Source organism: Leuciscus leuciscus, assembly GCF_965113295.1.
Source record: "Leuciscus leuciscus genome assembly, chromosome: 9".
Lineage (NCBI taxonomy): Eukaryota > Metazoa > Chordata > Actinopteri > Cypriniformes > Leuciscidae > Leuciscus > Leuciscus leuciscus.
The window spans coordinates 15524292-15547888 of NC_138733.1; the positions used below are offsets into that span (position 1 = coordinate 15524292).

The 23597-nt window shown below is 37.5% G+C and overlaps 2 protein-coding genes across 3 annotated transcripts in view; one reads left to right on the forward strand and one right to left on the reverse strand.

Annotated features, from left to right (window-relative positions):
- LOC309507061 (uncharacterized protein) overlaps nt 1–23597 on the forward strand; it is a 159247-nt gene that overhangs the window by 30515 nt on the left and 105135 nt on the right. The window lies entirely within an intron of this gene.
- dpf1 (double PHD fingers 1) overlaps nt 8382–23597 on the reverse strand; it is a 48872-nt gene continuing 33656 nt past the window's right edge. Inside the window, exons 9-12 of one of the 2 annotated variants that reach the window (XM_082181229.1) lie at nt 14465–14584; nt 14270–14382; nt 14054–14129; nt 8382–12768 (exon numbers count right to left, since the gene is read on the reverse strand). In XM_082181229.1, the coding sequence (XP_082037355.1) occupies nt 12698–12768; nt 14054–14129; nt 14270–14382; nt 14465–14584 (380 nt within the window). In that variant the 3' untranslated portion in view covers nt 8382–12697. Of the gene's footprint in view, nt 12769–14053; nt 14136–14269; nt 14383–14464; nt 14585–23597 lie in introns of both variants that reach the window. The other variant, XM_082181228.1, reaches the window with a different exon arrangement.

Below are 23597 nucleotides of genomic sequence, written 5' to 3' on the forward strand. Positions count from 1 at the left end.
AATCTTTCAAAGATTTATTTAATTTTGGCGCAATTCTTTCTCTATAGTGTTGATATGGCAACTAGTAGCCTAAATACACTAAGTTTCATCATGCTGGCATGTGTGGAAAGTTTCAAACCATGTGTGTTACCACTACCCCCGTGTTAGGTTGTGCCCCGCTTATCACCCTAGTTGATAACATAATTAAATAAAGGGTTAAATTAAGCACATTAAATGGTTAGTTCACTCAAAAATGTAATTCTGTCATTTACAAACTGGTGATAGTTTCGTTCATCCTTTAGAACCGTGTCTTAAGTTACACGACATCAGTAAACACGATTATAACTTAAATAGCTTATGAAGAGGATGACTTGCAGTCATAAAACCAACTGTAAAGTATTTATGTAGGTGTCAGGTGTGATACACACTTTAGATTTTTGATATTTATTCAAATAAACTGTCAAATCATGTGTAAAAAAAAAATATTTATTTATTTCACTATACCAAAAGACTTATACACAAAATATAGCCTACCATAATTGAAAGCTTAATAGCATTTAAAGAGAATGACTTACAGTCATGATTTGACAGTTTACTTTAATAAATATCAAAAATCTAAAAGGTGTGCAATGTGCATTATAGCTGACACCTACATGAACACTTTACAGTTGGTTTTGTGACTGTAAGTCATTCTCTTTAAATTCTATTGAAGTTAGAAACGTGTATACCAATGTCGTATCTAACTTCAGAGACGGTCCCTAAATTTGTGAATGTGGAACGTCCAACATCAAGCCAACTTTATGTTAGTGAAATACGAGAGGTTTCTGTCCCTCTATTGACAGTCCACGCAACTACCACTTTGACGCTTCAAAAAGTTCATAAAGAAATTGTAAAACTAATCTATATGAATTGAGCTGTTAATTAGAAGCTTAAAGTCCGCGTGAACCGGAAGTTGCAAACGACTTTTCTCCAGTGCTGTGACGTATTTCCCAGTGAAAAGGAATATTGAACAGAGGGCAGGGTTTTACTCTAGCGCTCCTCCTCTCCATCTCTCGCTCATTACAGACTAACGATTTGAGGGGAGTGGTTAAGCGTTTCCCAAACCAAGCCGTCAAACCTACGTCATCAGGGAAGGTCCTCCAATGCAGAGGGGAGGGGCATTTTCAGATTTTGATTAAAGATTACGAAGCCCAAACCTTTTTTTCTGTGTTTTAACCAAGCGGCAACCTCCCCGTCTCTCTCTTGAAACCAACACGGAAGTGAGTTAAACTGCAATTCATTAACTGGCCGCTTGGCCTGGCTGCAGAAGTGAGTCAAATCTGTATCTCCCTCATGTTAAAATTGCCAACTTTACAGCAGAAAAAAACATGTTTACAGCCTGGATCTCTATGTGGCTTTGGTCTATACAGCTAATTTTGCCCTTCATAACAACTGTGAGGGGGGTGAATTTTTTTATAACTCGTCCGTTTAGTTGATTAATATTTAAATTTAAGGGTGTGGCCACTTGAGTGACAGATGGATTACCGCTGTCAATGCTAGCCGTTTGTGTGCTGTTACTAGCCGTCACTTCACCTCAGCAAATGTTAGCTGCTGAACTTGCCTTCTCTGCAGTGTTTGTGCTTTTTTTCGGGGTTATTTCATAAAATGTAATACTTGGGTACAAAGCCCACGTCTTTGGATTCCGTCGTTATCGTTTGAGAGAACAACCAGCGCTGTATTTCAGTTGTTTTCCTCTGTGAACATGGATGGATGTCTGACAATTTCTTTGCTTTTTGGGGTTCTCAAATTTAAAACGTCAATAAAGGCTCGTTCATTCTGCTATCATGGAACAGATGGATTATAATATGCTTATGTACTGTCAGATGAAATCATGCAGGCGTCGGCGCTTTCTCCGTCCGTGCATTAAATGCACATGAATGAGCGCGGATTTTCTAGCGCATTTACTTGCACTTCAAAGGCAATATATCTATGGTTTAACGGTTTAACCAATTTGAGAGGCGGCCAAAATCAGAATTTAAAATGGACTGAATAAGCTCTCTACGAACTTGAGCGATGCCGCGCTGACGGACCATGAAAGAGTGACTGACATGTAACGTTATGCACATAAATCACTGTCACGCACAAACACTCTCGAAGTAATACACAGTCTCACTTGTAGCCATGTCTTTTAACTATTAAAATATTTCGAAGGGCAAAAATAGGAACTTTTAATTGGCTTTACATCATCAGCTAACTCGATCACGTCGAGCTAGATGATTTCAGATAGCCAGGCTCATATCTATGGCCAGGCTTCTTAGCTCCACTCACGCCCCGCCTGTTTGCCTATTTTCTGTTATCCGGGAGTGACGCAAGGCCAAGATGGCGACGGCCGGCTCCGCCCACTTTAGGCTTCAAAAATGCTCTTCAGAAACCTACGGGTGACGTCACGGACACTACGTCCATATTTTTTTACAGTCTATGGTTTTAACTTGCACGGATTAATTGTTCACCACAAGACTAGTAATATGCGCTAACAAAGTAAACAGGGTCCATTTTGATTTCAGTTGGACTTTAAGCATTTTCACTTGACGTGCGAGAACCGATTAAGGTTCCTTCTCGTGTTACGCAGCACATTTGAGCTTCCGTAAGAACCAATGAGGTTCATTCTCGTGTTAAGCACGTTTGAGCTTCTGTAAGAACCAATGAGGTTCATTCTCATGTTACGCAGCACGTTTGAGCTTCCACAAGAACCAATGAGGTTCATTCTCGTGTTACGCAGCACGTTTGAGCTTCCGTAAGAACCAATGAGGTTCATTCTCGTGTTACGCAGCACGTTTGAGCTTCTGTAAGAACCAATGAGGTTCATTCTCGTGTTACGCAGCACGTTTGAGCTTCCGTAAGAACCAATGAGGTTCATTCTCCTGTTACGCAGCACGTTTGAGCTTCTGTAAGAACCAATGAGGTTCATTCTCGTGTTACGCAGCACGTTTGAGCTTCCGTAAGAACCAATGAGGTTCATTCTCGTGTTACGCAGCACGTTTGAGCTTCTGTAAGAACCAATGAGGTTCATTCTCGTGTTAAGCACGTTTGAGCTTCCGTAAGAACAAATGAGGTTCATTCTCGTGTTACACAGCACGTTTGAGCTTCCAAAAGAACCAATGAGGTTCATTCTCGTGTTACGCAGCACGTTTGAGCTTCCACAAGAACCAATGAGGTTAATTCTCGTGTTACGCAGCACGTTTGAGCTTCCAAAAGAACCAATGAGGTTCATTCTCGTGTTACACAGCACTTTTGAGCTTCCAAAAGAACCAATGAGGTTCATTCTCGTGTTACGCAGCACATTTGAGCTTCCGTAAGAACAAATGAGGTTCATTCTCGTGTTACGCAGCACTTTTGAGCTTCCAAAAGAACCAATGAGGTTCATTCTCGTGTTACGCAGCACTTTTGAGCTTCCAAAAGAACCAATGAGGTTCATTCTTGTGTTACGCAGCACGTTTGAGCTTCCACAAGAACCAATGAGGTTCAGTCTCATGTTACGCAGCACGTTTGAGCTTCAGCAAGAACCAATGAGGTTCATTATCGCGTTACGCAGCACGTTTGAGCTTCAGAAAGAACCAATGAGGTTCATTCTCGCGTTATGCAGCACGTTTGAGCTTCCACAAGAACCAATGAGGTTCATTCTCATTTTCTTGTTCTGCAGCACGTTTGAACTTCAGCAAGAACCAATGAGGTTCATTATCTCGTTACGCAGCACGTTTGAGCTTCAGCAAAAACCAGTGAGGTTCATTCTCGCGTTATGCAGCACGTTTGAGCTTCCACAAGAACCAATGAGGTTCATTCTCGTGTGACGCAGCACGTTTGAGCTTCAGCAAGAACCAATGAGGTTCATTCTCGTGTGACGCAGCACGTTTGAGCTTCAGCAAGAACCAATGAGGTTCATTCTTGTGTTACGCAGCACGTTTGAGCTTCAGCAAGAACCAATGAGGTTCATTCTCGTGTGACGCAGCACGTTTGAGCTTCAGCAAGAACCAATGAGGTTCATTCTCGTGTGACGCAGCACGTTTGAGCTTCAGCAAGAACCAACGAGGTTCATTCTCGTGTGACGCAGCACGTTTGAGCTTCAGCAAGAACCAATGAGGTTCATTCTTGTGTTACGCAGCACGTTTGAGCTTCCGCGAGAACCAATGAGGTTCATTCTTGTGTTACGTAGCACGTTTGAGCTTCCAAAAGAACCAATGAGATTCATTCTTGTTTTACGCAGCGCATTTGAGCTTCCACAAGAACCAATGAGGTTCATTCTTTCGTTATGCAGCACGTTTGAGCTTCAGCAAGAACCAATGAGGTTCAGTCTCGTGTTACGCAGCACGTTTGAGCTTCCGCGAGAACCAATGAGGTTCATTCTTGTGTTACGTAGCACGTTTGAGCTTCCACAAGAACCAATGAGGTTCATTCTTGTGTTACGCAGCGCGTTTGAGCTTCCACAAGAACCAATGAGGTTTGTTCTTACACATCAACCAAGTAGGCCTACAGCTGAGCTTCTGTCACCGATCAATGTTTATAATGTGAATAAAAGTCTAAATTCGATCTGTTCATCATATACAGTGATCAAGTCCCTTCAGAAAATTTGGACTAATGTAATTTAAAATATCTTCATTTATGTTTCAAAGATGAATGAAAGTCTTACGGGTTTAAACAAAATTATGTATGCATGTATTTATTCTTGTTTTTGTTTTGTTTTTTCAGCAAAGGTTGTGTGTGTCAGTGTGTTTGGTTTCCCATGACTCAAAAGTGACCCTGTGGGAACAGCACTGGTGTCTGACCTTGATGTAACCCGAGAAAGGCTCTGATTAACAGATGAAATGTGCCCTTACAACTGTTGCCCTCCAGTTTGTGCTCACTGTTCACATTCTCTGTTGCACATCAAAGGTAAATCAAGGACAAATACTATATTTTTAATATTGAGCCTGTTTATTTTGAACTAAATATATCTAAAGAGATAAGGTAAACAAATGTGCAATGTTATGGAGGGGCTTGAGCTCTAATATCCCCCTGGACTTAAACAAGAAATATGAATAAAATTTAGTAATAATCAATGATATAAGGATTAAGAAATAACGGTGGCAGATCATGTTAAACAGTATTGTTTTAGTATTATTTAAAGCATGGATTAATATTTTGAATTAACTTTTATTTTAAAAATGTTTTTGTAATTTAATATGCTTTTGAGATTTTTTTATAGTTTTTTTTTTATTATCATTACACTTTATTTGGTAACACTTTTTTTTACAGTATCCTTGTTACATATGTTACATGCACTTACCATAGTAATAACAGTAAATTATGCATAATTACATGCAACTAACCCTCAACCAAATCCTAATCCTACCCTAACTCTAAAGTATATTTAATCACTTAATATTACTCTTAAATATATAATAACACTGTAACAATGACACCTTAAAATAAATTGTAACCCTCTATTCTACAATACGTGTACTTACAGTGTACTTACCTAAGAAAGTACTGGGTTTTACCTTGATTTAAAAAAATACCATTAATAATTTCTGGTTAATGCTAGTTAGTGCTAGTCAGAGTAGTATACATTTTGTACATGTTACGACTAACACTAGATGGCAGACTAGTGACAGATTTCATGTGGCATTAGAACGCAGCAGGACCCTGGGCCTCAGATTCCTTCAGAAAATATAAAAAGCTAGAAAAAAAAAGTGTTATGTAGAATTAAAATAAGGCTGTATAAAGCCTGTATATATACATTAGCATTTCAGCATTCAGTAAAGGCATGTAGAAATGTGTGAGTTACATATAAAGCATATTATTATTATTATTTATATAGATGGTTTAAACAGTAAAATCTCATATATTACTGTCTCACAAGTTGGTTTAAGTTCAACATCCCAAATATCTTTATAAAATAGTTCAATAAGGAACTCTTTTAGACAATATTCCTTCATAAAGCCACATATCTATGATTTTCAGACCCATGTTGAATGGGCCAAATTCAAACATCCTCCACTCTCCTCCTCTGTGTCCTTTAAGTCTATGCATTTCAGATTTATTCATACATTTCCAATATATTTATGCATGAGTTCTCTCCACTCACCCCTCCCTTCCTGCACACCCCATCCCATTACTGTAATCCATCACCCCAGCATCATCCGCCATGCAAGCAGCCCCTGAGTTGCCATGGCAACCACCTCAGGCCCCATCTCTTTGCAGCCGTACTCTTATTGGAAGGAAGGCTCAGGCAGTCTGAGGATGTCTGGTGGATGTGGTAATTGGCTTGGAGTCTCCGATCACCCCCACTCCTCCCCCCCCACAAACACACACACATGCACACACACACTCAAACACATATGCACGAATAATGCAGCGGAACGCACAGACATTTTTTTTTTTATTTAGAACTGAATGTTATGGCCAGAATTCTGATCTTGGTGCAAACGGGTTTAAATTTTGTGGTTTGGACAGACGTATTGGAATTCAGATTGTGCTAACCAAAGGAAAATGCTTTTTTTAAATGCGGATCAAGATACAGTGCTAAAATAAATCATTAAAATGGAATAAAAATAGTGTGTCACAAATAGGCCGTTTACTGGTTAGTTAATTGTGTTTCTCCAAAACAGGCTGGCAGAAGGTTTTATTTATCTGTTTTATAATTCACTCTTCCAATTAAAAGCACTGCTTTACAGTACAGCATGTGTGCTAGATTGTGTGTCATTTATTAAGATGTAATGTTCTAGCTGTAGGAGAGAGAAAAAAAAGCCTTATTTTATCTCACAAACAGCTACAGCCAGTCGGTTTCCTTGCACCAGAGCAGGAAGCATCTATTGAACAATATGTTAGTTAATATTAAAAGTGTCATATACACTTTTTCCATCCTGTCTGCTTTTAATTTTAGTCAAGGTATATTGCACCAAGACTGTCATAGTGTCGTTTTTCATGACCATTTTCACAGTTTCTATGAATTTAAAGTCACCATGAAATCAAAATGGACAATTGCAGTATTTACTGTATTATAAATGTGACCCTGGACCACAAAACCAGTCACAAGTCGTACGAGTATTTGTGGCAATAGCCAACAATACATTGTATGGGTCAAAATGATCGATTTTTCTTTTATGCAAAAAATCATTAGGATATTAAGTAAAGATAATGTTCCATGAAGATATTTAGTAAATTTCCTACTGTAAATAAATAAAAACAATATTTTTGTGAGTGGATGCAGCAAAATCGTGAACATAAATGGACCATTTTAAAGGCAATTTTCTCAATGTTTAGATTTTTTTGCACCCTCAGATTCCAGATTTTCAAATAGTTGTATCTCGGCCAAATATTGTCCTATCCTACAACCATACATCAATGTGAAGCTTATTTATTCAGCTTTCAGATGTTGTATACATCTCAAATTCAAAAAATTTACCCTTGTGACTGTTTTTGTGGTCCAGGATCACAAATGATTTTTCCACATACATTATTTCTCTTCTCTTCTCTTCTCTTCTCTTCTCTTCTCTTCTCTTCTCTTCTCTTCTCTTCTCTTCTCTTCTCTTCTCTTCTCTTCTCTTCTCTTCTCTTCTCTTCTCTGATGTGTTTACTGGCATGAGGACGGGACAACCTGTCACTCACATGAGATCGACCAATAGCAAACCACAACCATCTCAAACCAAAATCAAGTCCCACCCTACATTTTTTTCTTGTTCAAAAGCCGTTTCACTCATATTTATGTCACAATTGGGAACAAAAGACTAGAATAACATCTGTTTAATTCCTACTTTGAAGGAATAGTTCACCCAAAAATGAAAATTCTCTCATAATTTACTCACCCTCAAGCCATCCTAGGTGTAAATGATTTCCCGTACACAGTCTGAGTTATATTAAATAATATCCTGGCTCTTCCCAGCTTTGTAATGACATTAAATGGTGTCTGAGTTTTTGAAGCTCCAAAAAGCACATCCATCCATCATAAAAGTAATCCATATGACTCCAGTGGGTTAATAAATTCCTTCTACAGTGAAGCGATGGGTTTTTGTAAGAAAAATATCCATATTTAACGGCCATACGTGCGTTCACGAGAGAGTTGAGTTCCAGCAGGAGAGTGACCTCTGACCCGACGTTTGACGTAGGCGTAGCGTAAGCTTATGTGAAAATAGACGCCTCTCACGAATACCATGTAACTCTCATGTGATCGCGTGTACGGCCATTGCTGGAAGCCAGTGATTATAGTTTATAAAGTTTTACACATGGATATTTTTCTTACAAAAACCCATCGCTTCACTTCAGAAGACATTTATGAACCCACTGGAGTCATTTGGGTTACTTTTATGATGGATTTTTGGAGCTTAAAAAAACTCAGGCACTATTCAATGGCATTATTACAAAGCTGGGAAAAGCCAGGATATTATTTATTATAACTCTGTGTTTGGTTGAAAGAAGAAAGTCATATACACCTAGGACGGCTTGAAGGTGAGTAAATTATTGGGTGAATTATTCCTTTAAATTCTGTATTTCAGCGCTGCTCCGCTGGAAACATCACAGAAGACAAAATCGGATAATGGTACAATTTTTTTTTTTATTTCCTGCTTGTCAAAATGGACAGAAATAAAAGAAAGGACATTCTTTAAAGTGGATCACTGAGCAGCAGTCATCAGAGATGCTCAGTTCCATGAGGAGCACCCATTTCAAGTTCAATGAAAACAAATGTACAACTCAGTCCTGAGTCAGAACACGCTTCTTTTCTCCATACGTCTGTTTTATTTTTCTATGGACAGTTACAAGAAAGTAAAACACTCACGCATCCTCTCGCATAAGAGTATTTGTGTGTGGGTGTTTGTGGGGGAATAAAAAAAACAAAAAACTGCAAGCGAAGATCACAGCACAACAATATACAGGTAGAGAAGACCCTGTGAAATCAGCGAGACAGATTAAAGACAAATAGAGCACAGATCTCAACCCAAGCAGGACAGAGGACACAGTGGTCCGCGTTGAAATGTAGCTGCTCACCATTTAAACAATCTGGTTAAGCCTTGTGTACCATCCTCCCACATAATGCCACTCATACTCTCACATTACTAAGAATACAATCACATCATTATGACTCCGCCCCTCGTCAATAAAGGCCTGTGAACTAACAAAATATTTTCATACAAACCAATCACGGCCCCTCTTTCAAACTTTGGGGGACATGAAAACAGCTTGACAATCGTTTGTAGTTCTAGAAAATACTACAGAACATGAAGGTTAGTTTCTAACCAAAAATCTCACCAAGGCAGACAAAATCAGAATATATTTCCCCCTCTTAATACTGTTAAAAGTGAATTGTGTCATTTCACTACTGAAAATATTATAAAAAGGTTTTCAAAACACTCCTACCAGCCTTTCCATCTGCTATTGGTCACACAGAGAGATAGCTCCACCTCCAAACGCTTGCTATTGGTTGAGCCAGTGTTGCTATGCCAGGCCGCTCAAACAAACAATGTTTTGAAAACAACACAAAGCCACAGTGTTTTGGCTTCAGGAACTGAGAGGGAAAGAATCAACACATTCCATGTGTAATTATTGTGTGTTATCAATATCAGAACATGCAAAATGCATCTATAATTTTGTCTCTGGTGTAATTGCTTTAATTAAAATGCTCTAACAGTGCCCTCGTCCAAAAAAAAAATATATATATATCACACACAGACTGTGCAAAATAGTCATAAGTAAAAAAAGAACAACAAGGGGTTGGCTGAACAAAGACGTTGATATATCAAAATGTGAAATCAAGACTATTTCTACCGAAGACTAAACATTTCTACAACTCTTTTAAAAAGAATTGAACAGATTTACATATATGGAGTCAGAGTTACCAGTGGTGTAGTGCTCATTAAAACCATAAATTGGAAAATTATACAAAAATAGAAATAACCCAATAACATGGATTAATATTTCACTGACAGCGTAGAAAAGGCTGTTTTCACATTTCGATGAATTACAGCACATAAGACATTTTCACTTGAGTCTATAACATGGACTGATTCTGGAAAGACAGAGCACTTATCTATTTACAGCAAACGTCTCGCAACTTAAAGCTCAAAGACTCGGTGTGGAGAAAATGGCAGGCAGTCTTTTCAGTTAGGCCACGGATAAGAGGGGACTTTGGGTTTAAAACAGTCACCTCAGCACAATCGCACACACGCACACATGCTGCCGTCCCCATAACACTCCTCTGGATTTAGCTTGACATTTTTTCTTCTTTTAAGCAGGCTGCAGTAGCAAGTCTCAGAACACAAAGCAGACTTACAGATAGTAAAGAGCTCATTCTACAAAAGAGGCGCACAATTTTTCTTGTCACAAAAAGGAAAAATGCCCCTCCAAAGAGACTGGGGGGATGGAAAGGAGTCTCCAAAGCTGGTCTTCAGTTTGTCCAGGAAATCAAAATGGAGAGTTTGCAGTGGCACCTGAAAACGTCAGAATTTCACAAACTCCTCCCCCTTTTTAAAACACCCCACCCACTGTAGTCTCCGCCCCATTTCCGCATTCTGTCGTTTACAGTTTCGAAGTTCCACGAGAGTTTTAAAAGCGCACATACATACCGACGCAACTTCCCCAGAGAGGGTCACAAACACAAAAACATTATTGCAGAATAAGTGTGCTTTCTTCGATTTTTTGTCCTTAAATTATTTAAAAACGATACTATTACAACATGCAAGCAAGTCATCATAAAAAAGACAACAATCAACCGTTTAACGCCCTGTTTTTAAAACAAGGACAGACGTTGCTCGATAAATATACACTCTTATAAACGCACCCTGGCTGAGAGGGAATTTTATGTTGGCTTGTTGAGAATAGGAAGAGGAGGTGGGGATCATGTTGGAAGTACGGAATTAATCAGCTGATTTTTGAAATCTACTTTTCTTTCTTTTCTTTTTTCACACAGAGCAAGTTTGACTCTGGTTGAAAGACATGCACCTCGGACTTTCTTAATAAAGGGATCTTTCTATGCATGAAAACTGTTTGCAGCATTACGACTTCCCTTGGGCAAAAGACTTCCCTTGATATTCCAGAATTTTCCAGATTCAATACAAGTTCAGCAGCATTTGTGGTATAATGTTGATTGCCACAAAAAATTATTTCTACTTGTCCCTTGTTTTCTAAAAGAAAAAAAAGAAAAACAAGAAAAGAAAAAATTGCAGTAACGGAATGGAAGTGAATGGGGCCAATTTTAGAGGATTTAAAAGCAGAAATGTGAAGTTTATCATTTTATAAAAGCACTTACATTAACTTTCTGTAAAAACTTGTGTTGTTCACATATTTTTTATGGTTGTTTTATTGTTTTTTTTATTAACATTGTCATGGCAACAAAGTTACTAAATTGGACAATTTTACACAGAAAAGGTCAGTAAGTCATTTTTTTTCACATTAAAAACATGTTAACACTCATATATTTTTGCATCTTGTGGCTATACTTTTGAAATAATGAGTAATTTAGTGTTTACGGATTGGCCCCATTCATTTTCACTGTAAGTGTGAGGAATGGATTTTTCAATCCCACTCCTGCAAAAAAAAAAAAATTGTCCTGCTCACAATGGCAACTTTCACGTTTTGTCCTGCACCCATGGCAAAAGCCTGCAGGAGGAGGTCTAGACAGATTTGTCAGACTCAGTCCAGTGTCATAGGCATTTCTTTTTTTATTCCCTCCAATTCTCTGCTTCAGATCTCAGGTGCCAGACTTGTGCAAGTTGTATGTTGGCATTTGTCACAGCAGGCAAAAGGAATTTGCTCTACGCTGTTTCATTTGTTCATTGTCGCATACAGTCGAAAAATATATGAGAATATCCAACTCTGCATCTATAAATTGTTGATGGTTTTTTTTGGCGCAATAGACGAATAAAACAAATAACTTAAAAATATTTAGTAACTATCACTTTTAAGTCTCTTTGCGTTAGGTCCCATGGATCCCGCAATTGACTACTTCACTGTAACCCTTTAAAAAAAAAGAAAAAAGTTTTGTGGTTATCAACTTTATTCTACAAGTGCTTGTATTGAACCTGCAATATTCCTTTTAACACAGACTATGTTCATGATATATCACCTTTTTTTGTAATGTGTTGCAAGAACCAAAAGTTGTATCCTCAAGGGATATTAATTATTGAAGAATTCATTCATCTCTACAACAGAAGTCTAATTACAGCTAGAATAAGGCCAAATTTAATGACTAAACATGATCTCATTATGTGCTGGTGTCTGCTCCTGAAGAATATACCGCAAAAAAAAAATCAATGGCACATTGATACCATCTCTCACCAGAGCTAAACAAACCAAAAGCTGTGGTGAGATCAAGTGGCACTCGTCCCATCTGCAGTTGGTGCGTCATCTAATGGTGTCACAGAGACTCCTCCCACTGACATGCCCCCCTCAGATTCGTGCAAAATGTCTCCTCAGCGACAAACCGTTTGGCACTACTTGTCTAGCCACCATAAGATGGAGTCAGACAAGAAGAAGACCTCTCTGATCATTGAAGGAAAGAACTCTTTGGAGGGACTGACGAGGAAAGGTCTGCTTGAGTCCCAAATGACATACAAAAATGTTAGTCGCACCCTACGTTTTCCTTGCTGTCACCATACAGGCAATGGGCAGATGAAAGTCGTTCTCTTCTGGTGGATGTTGGGGGAGTCTCTTTGGATCTGTGATGATGGGATAGAGTAGGATGAGACTGCTAGGGTGAAGTAGGGCACGGAGATTAGGTTAGTGTGATGTAGGCGGACGCTTTTTCCTTTAGCTGGCGCAGACACAGATGGCAACTCCAGCTCCCTGCAAATGAAGACACAAATGTTGTTTTAAATTGAAGCGTGTAATATTTGGCCAAAGTTAGACATAGCACTTTTAAGTAACGGTTCTTGAACACTGCAAAAATGTATTGTTTAACAGTATTTTTTCATCTTTTTGTTTTTCCAGAGAGTATATCGATACTGTCAGGCAGAAACATTGTTTCTTTTGCATAAATCATTACCATTGGTCACCCTTTACGGATGTCTGTGGGTTTTGCAAATATTTAACTAATGATAAGTATTTTAAAAAGCTTCTGACTAAACCTTGTAACTTCACTGGATCCTCAAACTGTTGGTAAAGCCTCATAACTACACACCGTCTCTATCGTGAATGAAGTGCCAATGAGAGTTTGGACAGTCTCTGATTGTTTGCAATGCAATGTGTCTTAGTCTAGCATTTGTTCTCAATTCATAGCTTATACTGTTTTAAATAGCCTGTGCGAAGCACTTGATCTTTAAAAACATGAGATTTTGGGCAAATGACTGAAGAAACTGAGCGCTCACATAGCAGTTAACTTTACAACTGGTAAATTGATGGAAACGTAATATGCTGCACTTTGTCCACTAATGGTGGACAAAACACATGTATAGGCTACATGTCCAAAATTCTCAAAATATTCCTGGTTAAAAACCTTGTAACTCCATTTGACCTTGATTTTGGTCAAAAGTTTACTAATATAATGACACAAGTGTCTGACCATATATAAAGCTACAATATAAACTTTGGCAACACAGTGTTTAATTATTTAAAAAGCACAGTGTTTTTTCCATTTCCAGAAAAGTAGCGTTTGTGGAAAATGCAAAGTTTCCACCCAACAAAGTTGTGTAACAAAATGTGCAAGAGTAAAGTGCTTAAAACTAGAAAAAAACAATCTGACAAAAATATATACTAAATATTAAAATTTGGCAAAAGTTTGAAATAGCACTTTTAAGTAGGCCTAGCAGTTTTTCATTAGCAAGTTCAATTAAATTATTTATTATTAATAAAAATAAAAATACTTATATACATTTTTTATTTTAAATGTGTATGCTTAATATATACTTTAATATATCTTAAAGATTATATATACTTATATATTTATAAAATAAATAAAAATTATTATCTCATGCAATAATAATTTAGCTTCTGAAGTAAATGTCTCTTGCTTTAAGGATGTTTAGATTTTTACTGAACGATAATAGAAAAATACTGGTTTTTTTTGTTGTTTTTTTTGTTGTTTTTTTGCAGTGCACTTAAAACACCTAAATGTAAAACACATAGTACATACCCTCCGGAGGCTCCGACATAGGGGGGCTTAGACAATACATATGATACCCTCTGTCACAATCATCACAGAATAAAAGCTGATCCTGTAAAAATAATGCAAGTTGATCCTTGTATGCACATGTCCCCAAACACTAGCGCTGGGGGCTCGGATTAAACAGTTCTCAAACACAACAAAGATTGCACTGGAAAAGAAAGTTGCTTTGTTCAGTTGACTTACATCGTTCTCTGATGTCCCACACAGGCTGCATGATTTGCACTCGATGCACTGCCAGCGGTAGGTCCTCACCGCCGCCGTCATGTTGACGGTGAACTGCAGGCACGACGGATGGCCTGCAACAACCGAAAAAAGGTAATATGTTGAGAAATTAATAAATCCCATTTCCGAGCTGAGCTTACATGAGTTAGGTCGCACCTGATCGGCCGCAGTCCGCACAGGAAATTAGATCTTCAGGACAGCCTGTTTTCTTGGAGCCTCCTAGACAGAAGTCACAGTAGCCGTTTGGGATGACAGAACCATCAGCTGCTTTTTTGGCTGCAAAGAGAAGAGAAAAGTGCAAAAATGTTAACGAAACGATGATGAAATACGTTATTATTAATTAATGCATTAGGTATTATGGACTAACAATGAGTTTTGTTTTGCATGGTAATGGATGACAATGTTGATATGTTTGGTTTGGCGGAATAGATATGCTACGCTGCTGCTGTTGGTTATTGCTGCTGCAGAGCAAGTACGAGACTTACTACTGCACAATACATACACGACATGCTGCTGTGAGCAAGACATACCGCTGCTGTACAATAGCATTCATGAATTACCCGTAGCAGATCTATACAGGTGGAGCTGGGGAAGGTGGAGGGTTTCTGAAAGCGTGCTGGAAACTGCTACGCAGACACTGACCAAGTATTTAAAAGTAAAGCAGCAAGCTCATTGGCTGCTGATACACCACGAACCAATCAGATGTGCATTCTGTAGAGAATGATGTGATTGCAAGCAGATTGAGTTAATGACCTATTAGTCTGGTGCGATATCTAGAGTTTGACAGAACTTTGTACTACAGAATGCATACATTAACATCAACCTACACTACCATTCAAACATTTGGGATCAGTAAGATTTAAAAAAAAAAAAAAAAACTTTTATTCAGAAAGCATTCATTGAATTGATCAAAAGTGACTGTAAAGACAAAATTACAAAAAGACAAAAGACAAAAAAAATGCTGTTCTTTTGAACTTTGTATTTATCAAAGAATTCTGAAAGAATTTATCATGGTTTCCACAAAATATTAAGCAGCACAACTGTTTCTTGAGCAGCAAATCAGTATATTAGAATGATTTCTGAAGGATCATGTGACACTGAAGACTGGACTCAAATTACATTTTAAAATATTTTCAGATATATTCAGATGGAAAACAGTTATATTACATTTATATAACAGAATATTACTGTTTTAATATATTTCACATAAACACAGCCTTGGTGAGCAGAAGAGACTTCCTTCAAAAACAAAACAATAAACATATATTTTTTTTTTTTTACTTCACAATTATTTTAAACAATTATTTTAAACTTTTGCTGTTAATAGGTTAATAAATGCTGTAAAATATTGTTCATTGTTAGGACGAATTGAACATTATTGTAAATTGTTACAAGAAAGAAAAAATGCCACAATATTAAATGTTTTTGAAGAAAAATCACGTTGGATGTAGGATTTAGGGTGTTAAGATGTTGTGAATGGTCGCTATGCAGCTCATTGTTACATGGTTGCTAGGGTGTTCTTTGTGTTTTCTAAAGAGCCTTTTAAAGTATACTCCTTGGCAGTGGGTGTGCAAGATGTGTTTGGTGCATGCGCACTAACTAGTGGACTCAAAGTGCTCAAGTCACTCGCATACTCGTAAGCGCGGACACAAAAATTGGGCAGCACGCGGACATGTCCATGGACCCTTCTGATGACGAAAATTACCTCGCGTGGTCGTGGACCACCAAAGTATACTTTGGGCTTAGGCTGTTGCCACCCCAAGTCACTATGATATTCTGTTTCTGTCTCTAGTGTGTTTTCTGTCCATATGTTTCCTTTCACAGTGGTATACAGGCCTGCTGAAGCCTGCAGTCTGAGCGGAGGGAGGGGGACACGCTCTCCGCTGGGAGAACTGGAGGTCTGTTAAATATTGTCACAGGAAGAGAGGAAACTGCTGCGGAGAGAAACAAATACACAGCAGGAGACTGGTGTATATAATTAACAAGGAAGACAAGGATGTCTCTGTGTAGATCAGTTTGAATTCATGGCTGAACAGGTCTGTCTTTCAGTGGGTTGAATTAAATGCAACACAGTGCGACTAGTGATGGGTTGAGCACATATATAGTGGAAATAAGCATATGCTACTGTAAATCGCACACACACACACACACACACACACACACACACACAATGATGATGAGTGGTGTGTGCAGCTCTATGGGGTGATTTGGAGAGATCTGGCCCTCTCCAGCGAGGTCATTAATCCACTCCATCCTCCAGAGATCCTATCAGTGGGGGAGGGAGGATGAGCGAGCAGGGGGAATATGTGCTGTTTTATTCCCTAATCTCCAGAGAGAAGAGAGAGAGAGAGAGAGAGAATGGACCAGGATAAGATAAGAGACAGAGGACGTATTAAAAAAAAACATTGCAGATGAAAAAGTGGTTGCAACAAACTCCACAGAGCACACATTACACATGCAAAGTTGAGCGGGGAAGACAAAAACAACCCGGCAAGAACTGCATTGAAGCGGTTTGTAAATCAAGATTTAGGCGCACGCTAGAGCATGTAGTCTGTGAGAGGCTGCATTGTGTTGTGTGCAGCTGCAGCAGTGGAGACCAGCAGCATTAGAGGAGACTTCCACACAGTGTGCTGTGGAGCTGTCCGTGGTGCTTACAGGGAAACTCATTTTAGTGCAGGTCGGTTCACGGCACAGTGTGAAAAAGAAATCTGGAGGTACTGACACCATCTGCAGGCCTCTATTTCACTATTATGAAGTTAAAATAGTATCAATACATCTCACTAATGGACAGGGCAATGCACAGTTATGCAAACAAATGCATTCAATAAAATGTTTTTTTTACAAATAAATATTTTTTGCATTTGTTCTCTGCATGTACAAAATACATGTGAATGCAAAAAATATTTTTTAGACACATCCACAAAAATGGCAAAATCTTGCTTCAAATGTACCTTTAAGCATTAGATTAGAATATTGGAAGCATTCCACTTAAATAATAATTAAAACAAATTTGTCCAAATAATAATAATAATTATCATCATTAATATTATTATTATTTCTAAAATATATGGACAAGTGTTTTTTAAAATAGTTTATTTATGACCAATATAATAATAATAACAATCATATTTTTTATATCTCAATAAACAAATTATTCAATAAAATATATCCTAAATGAATAATACATATCACATTAAAAATACTAAATAAATAAATTATTATAATAATCCATACATACATACATTCTCCAAACCATTTTTCCTCTTTAAACTTCCAGTAATAATAATAATTATTATTATTATTATTATTACTATTATTATTATTATTATTTCTAAAACATATGGATAAGTGGATACTCTTTATTTTAATTGTTTATTTATGAAAAATATAATTATTATTATTATTTCTAAAACATATGGACAAATGAAGACTGTTTATTTTGTTTATTTATTACCAATATAATAATAATAACAAAAATAATTACTATTATTATCATTATCATTATTAATAATAATAATAATTCTAAAACATATGGACAGGTGGATATTGTTTATTTTAATTGTTTGTTTATTTATAATAATAATAATAATAATGATTTGTTATATCTCTATAAACTAATTGTTCAATGAAAATATATCATAAATGAATAATACACATTCAATTAAAATCCTGGGAACATTCCTTGTACTTTTGTATTTGCAACCAATTCTTCTAAATGGCTGTAAAAGCACCTGTCTCATGAATGATATTATGCTGCTAATATACATGTGTTCAAATTTTAATTCTAACACATATGACACATGAACATACCGTTTCATGATCCTTTAAACAAAATAGAGTATATTTTTCAACAGCTGCTGTCTCTGTGAACTGATCTGAAATCTGTGTACCCTGACTCCCAGAAATTGAGTCTATACAGCCAATCAGATTGAAGCATTGTGTTTTTGTATGCGACCAGAAGGTCAGTCAATGGTTCATTGGCCTGAAGCTGAGACTAGCATACAACAAGCAACCAGTTCACACTTGCCATGCAACTCTGTTAAATAATCAGTGTGTAAAAATAGTCAAAGCTAGTAAATAGAGAACAAAAGGGTCGGAATGTAAGTTATAAGGATAATTATACAGACAGCTGGACAGTTCACCGAAAATAAGTAGTGTACTCAAAGCTTCTCATTCACACTGCATAATTAGAGCATGTCAACTGGTGAAGGAGTGAACTGCACTCCAGAAAGCAGCGCTACAATCTGCCTTACACAAATATTGGCTGTAGGATATGACATAAGGGTGAATAGATGACTGAATATTCATTTTTGGGTTTAAGAATGCAGAATGCACTTATTCATTTTACAAAATGTAATATTGATAAATAAGAAGGATGAACTTGACTGTACAGCATCAGAGATTCTTCTATCAAAAGTTATAGAAAACATGCAAGTATACAGACTAATACATTCTGTTTTCCAACAGTTCTTATATAGAAATAGAAATGAAAGGTTGTGAAAGAAATCAATTCTTTTGTCCGTCTGTCTTTTGTGATTCTCTCATGGACGCGATGTGCTCTCAAGTCCCTGTGGAGCGCATGCATATGTATGTGCAGAAGCACTAACATTCTCCATCTCAACACACTTTCCTGCGGTCTCACATCATGTACAAAACACACATATTGCATATAAAATAAAGGCTTAAATACTAGATTTGAAATAGCATAGTGTGAATCAGCAGTTTCTAATATGGCTGTATGTGAGAGCGGGTCTGCCCTGTAGTCTGCCTGACTCAAGCAAAAGCCTATCAATGATTAAAAGCCTGCAGTCGCGTTTAAGGTGTAGTGTTCGGATGACAGCCACAGGCAATCAATCCTGCTTTCTCGTACATGTGCGCGCACACACACATAATTACACACACACACAAACGCACACAAACACACACACACACACACACACACACACACACACACACACACACACACACACACACACACACACAAAAAAAAGATGCGAGGAGAGAGAGAGAGAGAGAGAGAGAGAGAGAGAGAGAGAGAGAGAGAGAGAGAGAGAGAGAGAGAGAGAGAGAGAGAGAGAGAGAGAGAGAGAGAGAGAGAGAGAGAGAGAGAGAGAGAGAGAGAGATGCTCTATTCCAAAATCTATTGAGCTGCCTCCATAGGCTGCATGTTAAGGCATCATAAGGCGCCCCCCACGCAAAAGCTGTTCCAAAAGGTACAAGGCAACTTAATTATGATGCCTTCTAAGATAGGCCTACCTCATTTCACATGTATCCATTGTGGAAAAGAAATCCCAGAATGAGAGAAGGGGATATGCAGTAGTTCACTTCATTAGACAAAATTCATTCATTTGTAATGACAAACACAAGGAACACTTGAGTTATTTATTTATTTATTATTATAGTTTTATATAATATAATATAATATAATATAATATAATATAATATAATATAATATAATATAATATAATATAATATAATATAATATAATACAGAACATGATTATACAGTGTATTTATATAAAATTATATAATTTCCCAATTTAAATCAATGTAAAAAATATTTCATACTTAAAACCTCTACATTTTTAGATTTCATAGATTTTTAGTATTTAAAATGTCATGTAGAGATAATTAAAGTGATAAAATTCATTCCATATCAAATTTAGTATTGATGTAATACTATTGCTATTAACAGTTCAGTTACAGTTTATTAGTTACAAGTTAGTTTACAGAGTTATGTTACAGTTCATTGAAAATTAATTTTACCCAACATGTCTGTTATTTTTATGCTTATTAGATTTTCATGATCATTTCGATAATACACTCACCTAAAGGATTATTAGGAACACCATACTAATACTGTGTTTGACCCCCTTTCGCCTTCAGAACTGCCTTAATTCTATGTGGCATTGATTCAACAAGGTGCTGAAAGCATTCTTTAGAAATGTTGGCCCATATTGATAGGATAGCATCTTGCAGTTGATGGAGATTTGTGGGATGCACATCCAGGGCACGAAGCTCCCGTTCCACCACATCCCAAAGATGCTCTATTGGGTTGAGATCTGGTGACTGTGGGGGCCATTTTAGTAGAGTGAACTCATTGTCATGTTCAAGAAACCAATTTGAAATGATTCGAGCTTTGTGACATGGTGCATTATCCTGCTGGAAGTAGCCATCAGAGGATGGGTACATGGTGGTAATAAAGGGATGGACATGGTCAGAAACAATGCTCAGGTAGGCCGTGGCATTTAAACGATGCCCAATTGGCACTAAGGGGCCTAAAGTGTGCCAAGAAAACATCCCCCACACCATTACACCACCACCACCAGCCTGCACAGTGGTAACAAGGCATGATGGATCCATGTTCTCATTCTGTTTATGTCAAATTCTGACTCTACCATCTGAATGTCTCAACAGAAATCGAAACTCATCAGACCAGGCAACATTTTTCCAGTCTTCAACTGTCCAATTTTGGTGAGCTCGTGCAAATTGTAGCCTCTTTTTCCTATTTGTAATGGAGATGAGTGGTACCCGGTGGGGTCTTCTGCTGTTGTAGCCCATCCACCTCAAGGTTGTGAGTGTTGTGGCTTCACAAATGCTTTGCTGCATACCTCGGTTGTAACGAGTGGTTATTTCAGTCAAAGTTGCTCTTCTATCAGCTCGAATCAGTCGGCCCATTCTCCTCTGACCTCTAGCATCAACAAGGCATTTTCGCCCACAGTACTGCCGCATACTGGATGTTTTTCCCTTTCCCTGAAATAGTTGTGCGTGAAAATCCCAGTAACTGAGCAGATTGTGAAATACTCAGACCGGCCCGTCAGGCACCAACAACCATGCCACGCTCAAAATTGCTTAAATCACCTTTCTTTCCCATTCTGACATTCAGTTTGGAGTTCAGGAGATTGTCTTGACCAGGACCACACCCCTAAATGCATTGAAGCAACTGCCATGTGATTGGTTGATTAGATAATTGCATTAATGAGAAATTGAACAGGTGTTCCTAATAATCCTTTAGGTGAGTGTATAATATAATATAATTTTTATACTGAATATATATTTATATATAGGTATTTATCTATTTAGGTGATAACATTTTAAGTTGATAAATGTAATTCTATATGACACTTAGATTTAATTCTATAATAATAACAATATTATTAATAACAATATTAATAATAAACTATTGATATTAATAGTCAATTTATAGTTTAGCTTAGTATCATGCTAACACCAAAACTTGAGTATCAGAGTGGCTATGAAGAGTTTTCCAAATCAGTCACTTCTGAGTTTCCATGACAGATGGATGCTGCTAAGACATCTGTCTAAGGCAGCAGACAGTGAGGCAGCACACTAGGTATTGGAACAAAGCCCTATATTAACACAAAAAAGGAAGATGGGAAGAACAGAGAGACGAGTCAAGCCAAAAGAAAAACATAGAGAGTTTCAGAGACAGACGCAGGAGTTTCTTTGCCATGCCTTCCTGCCTCCCTAAATCTTTCCCAATGCAGCATTTGGCCAATTACGAGGAGAATACAGGCAGAACAGCACACTTCACAGCTTTCAAGTGTGTCTGCAGCCCCATGGGAATCGAAAGAGAGAGTAGGAATAGGAATCCTCAAAAACCTCCCTCCCTTATCATTTCTCGCTCTCTCTCCACACCCCAATTCTTCTCCAAATGATCCTATAGTGACACGATTCTATTTTAGCAAGATCACACATCTCTAATTAGGACACAAATGGCTGGGAGAGAAAGCAGCTCAAGTAACAGCACCACAGGAAGGACTCACGAGCACCTGTTGGCACAAACCTTTCTATGATCTCAGTTGCCAAACACTCCAAAAAACAAACAGGCTTCATGAGGCCATCAAACTAATCATGCAAAAGAATTTTAGCAGCACCTCTCACATAAAGACAATTCCACATGCCTGCTCTGACGTGTGTCTGTAAAATAAAATAAAAGCTTAAGAAAGACAGATGCACATTTAGCAAGTCAAGCAGTTATTAGGTCACCAATGGAGAGCATTTCAGCACCATCATCCGGCACCGTTTTTGACTTGTCCCTTAGTTAAAAAAAGAAGAAGCATATTATACATTTAAATGTTAAATATTTTAAATCATTTTAAATATTAAATATGAAAATAGATTATTTACACAGAATATACCTTGAATATGTGCCTTACACTACAGAAAACCACACACAATAGCGTCTCCATAAGCCAAAGCTTTAAAATAGAACATACTGTAAGAAGCACCTCATTAAGTTTTGCTGCAGTGTGGATGGATTTTGCACAAACAAATGACACATTCCACATGCAACCCCCTCCTGAGCTAGGCTTTATTACTGGTACATCTTTGCCTAATCTTTTTTGTTTTTTTGAGGTTGCCCGCATGCTGCACCCCACTTCTTGACCATGACAAATGGGGTGGAATCCTGCTTTTAATAACCCCCTTCATCAAACTACCACAGACACACACACAAATGTCCATGTATGGTCACACATAATAAACACACAGCATTTGTATTTTGGGGTTAGGAATAAAACCAGACAGAAAAATATGTAGACAGACAGAAAAAGATATATAGATAGACAGAGACAGACAGACAGACAGACAGACAGACAGACAGATAGATAGATAGATAGATAGATAGATAGATAGATAGATAGATAGATAGATAGATAGATAGATAGATAGATAGATAGATAGATAGATAGACTGAAAAATTTGAAGACAGACAGAAAAAGATAGACAGATAGATAGATAGACAGAAAGACAGACAGACAGATAGACAGACAGACAGACACAGACAGACAGATAGACAGACAGACAGACAGACAGATAGACAGATAGATAGATAGATAGACTGAAAAATTTGAAGACAGACAGAAAAAGATAGATAGATAGATAGATAGATAGACAGAAAGACAGACAGACAGACAGATAGATAGATAGACAGACAGACAGACAGACAGACGATAGATAGACAGACAGACAGACAGACAGACAGACAGACAGATAGACAGACAGATAGATAGATAGATAGATAGATAGATAGATAGATAGACAGACAGACAGATAGATAGATAGATAGATAGATAGACAGACAGACAGACAGACAGACAGACAGACAGACAGACAGACAGACAGACAGACAGACAGACAGACAGACAGACAGATAGATAGATAGATAGATAGATAGATAGATAGATAGATAGATAGATAGATAGATAGATAGATAGATAGATAGATAGATAGATAGATAGATAGATAGATAGAAAGAAAAAAGATAG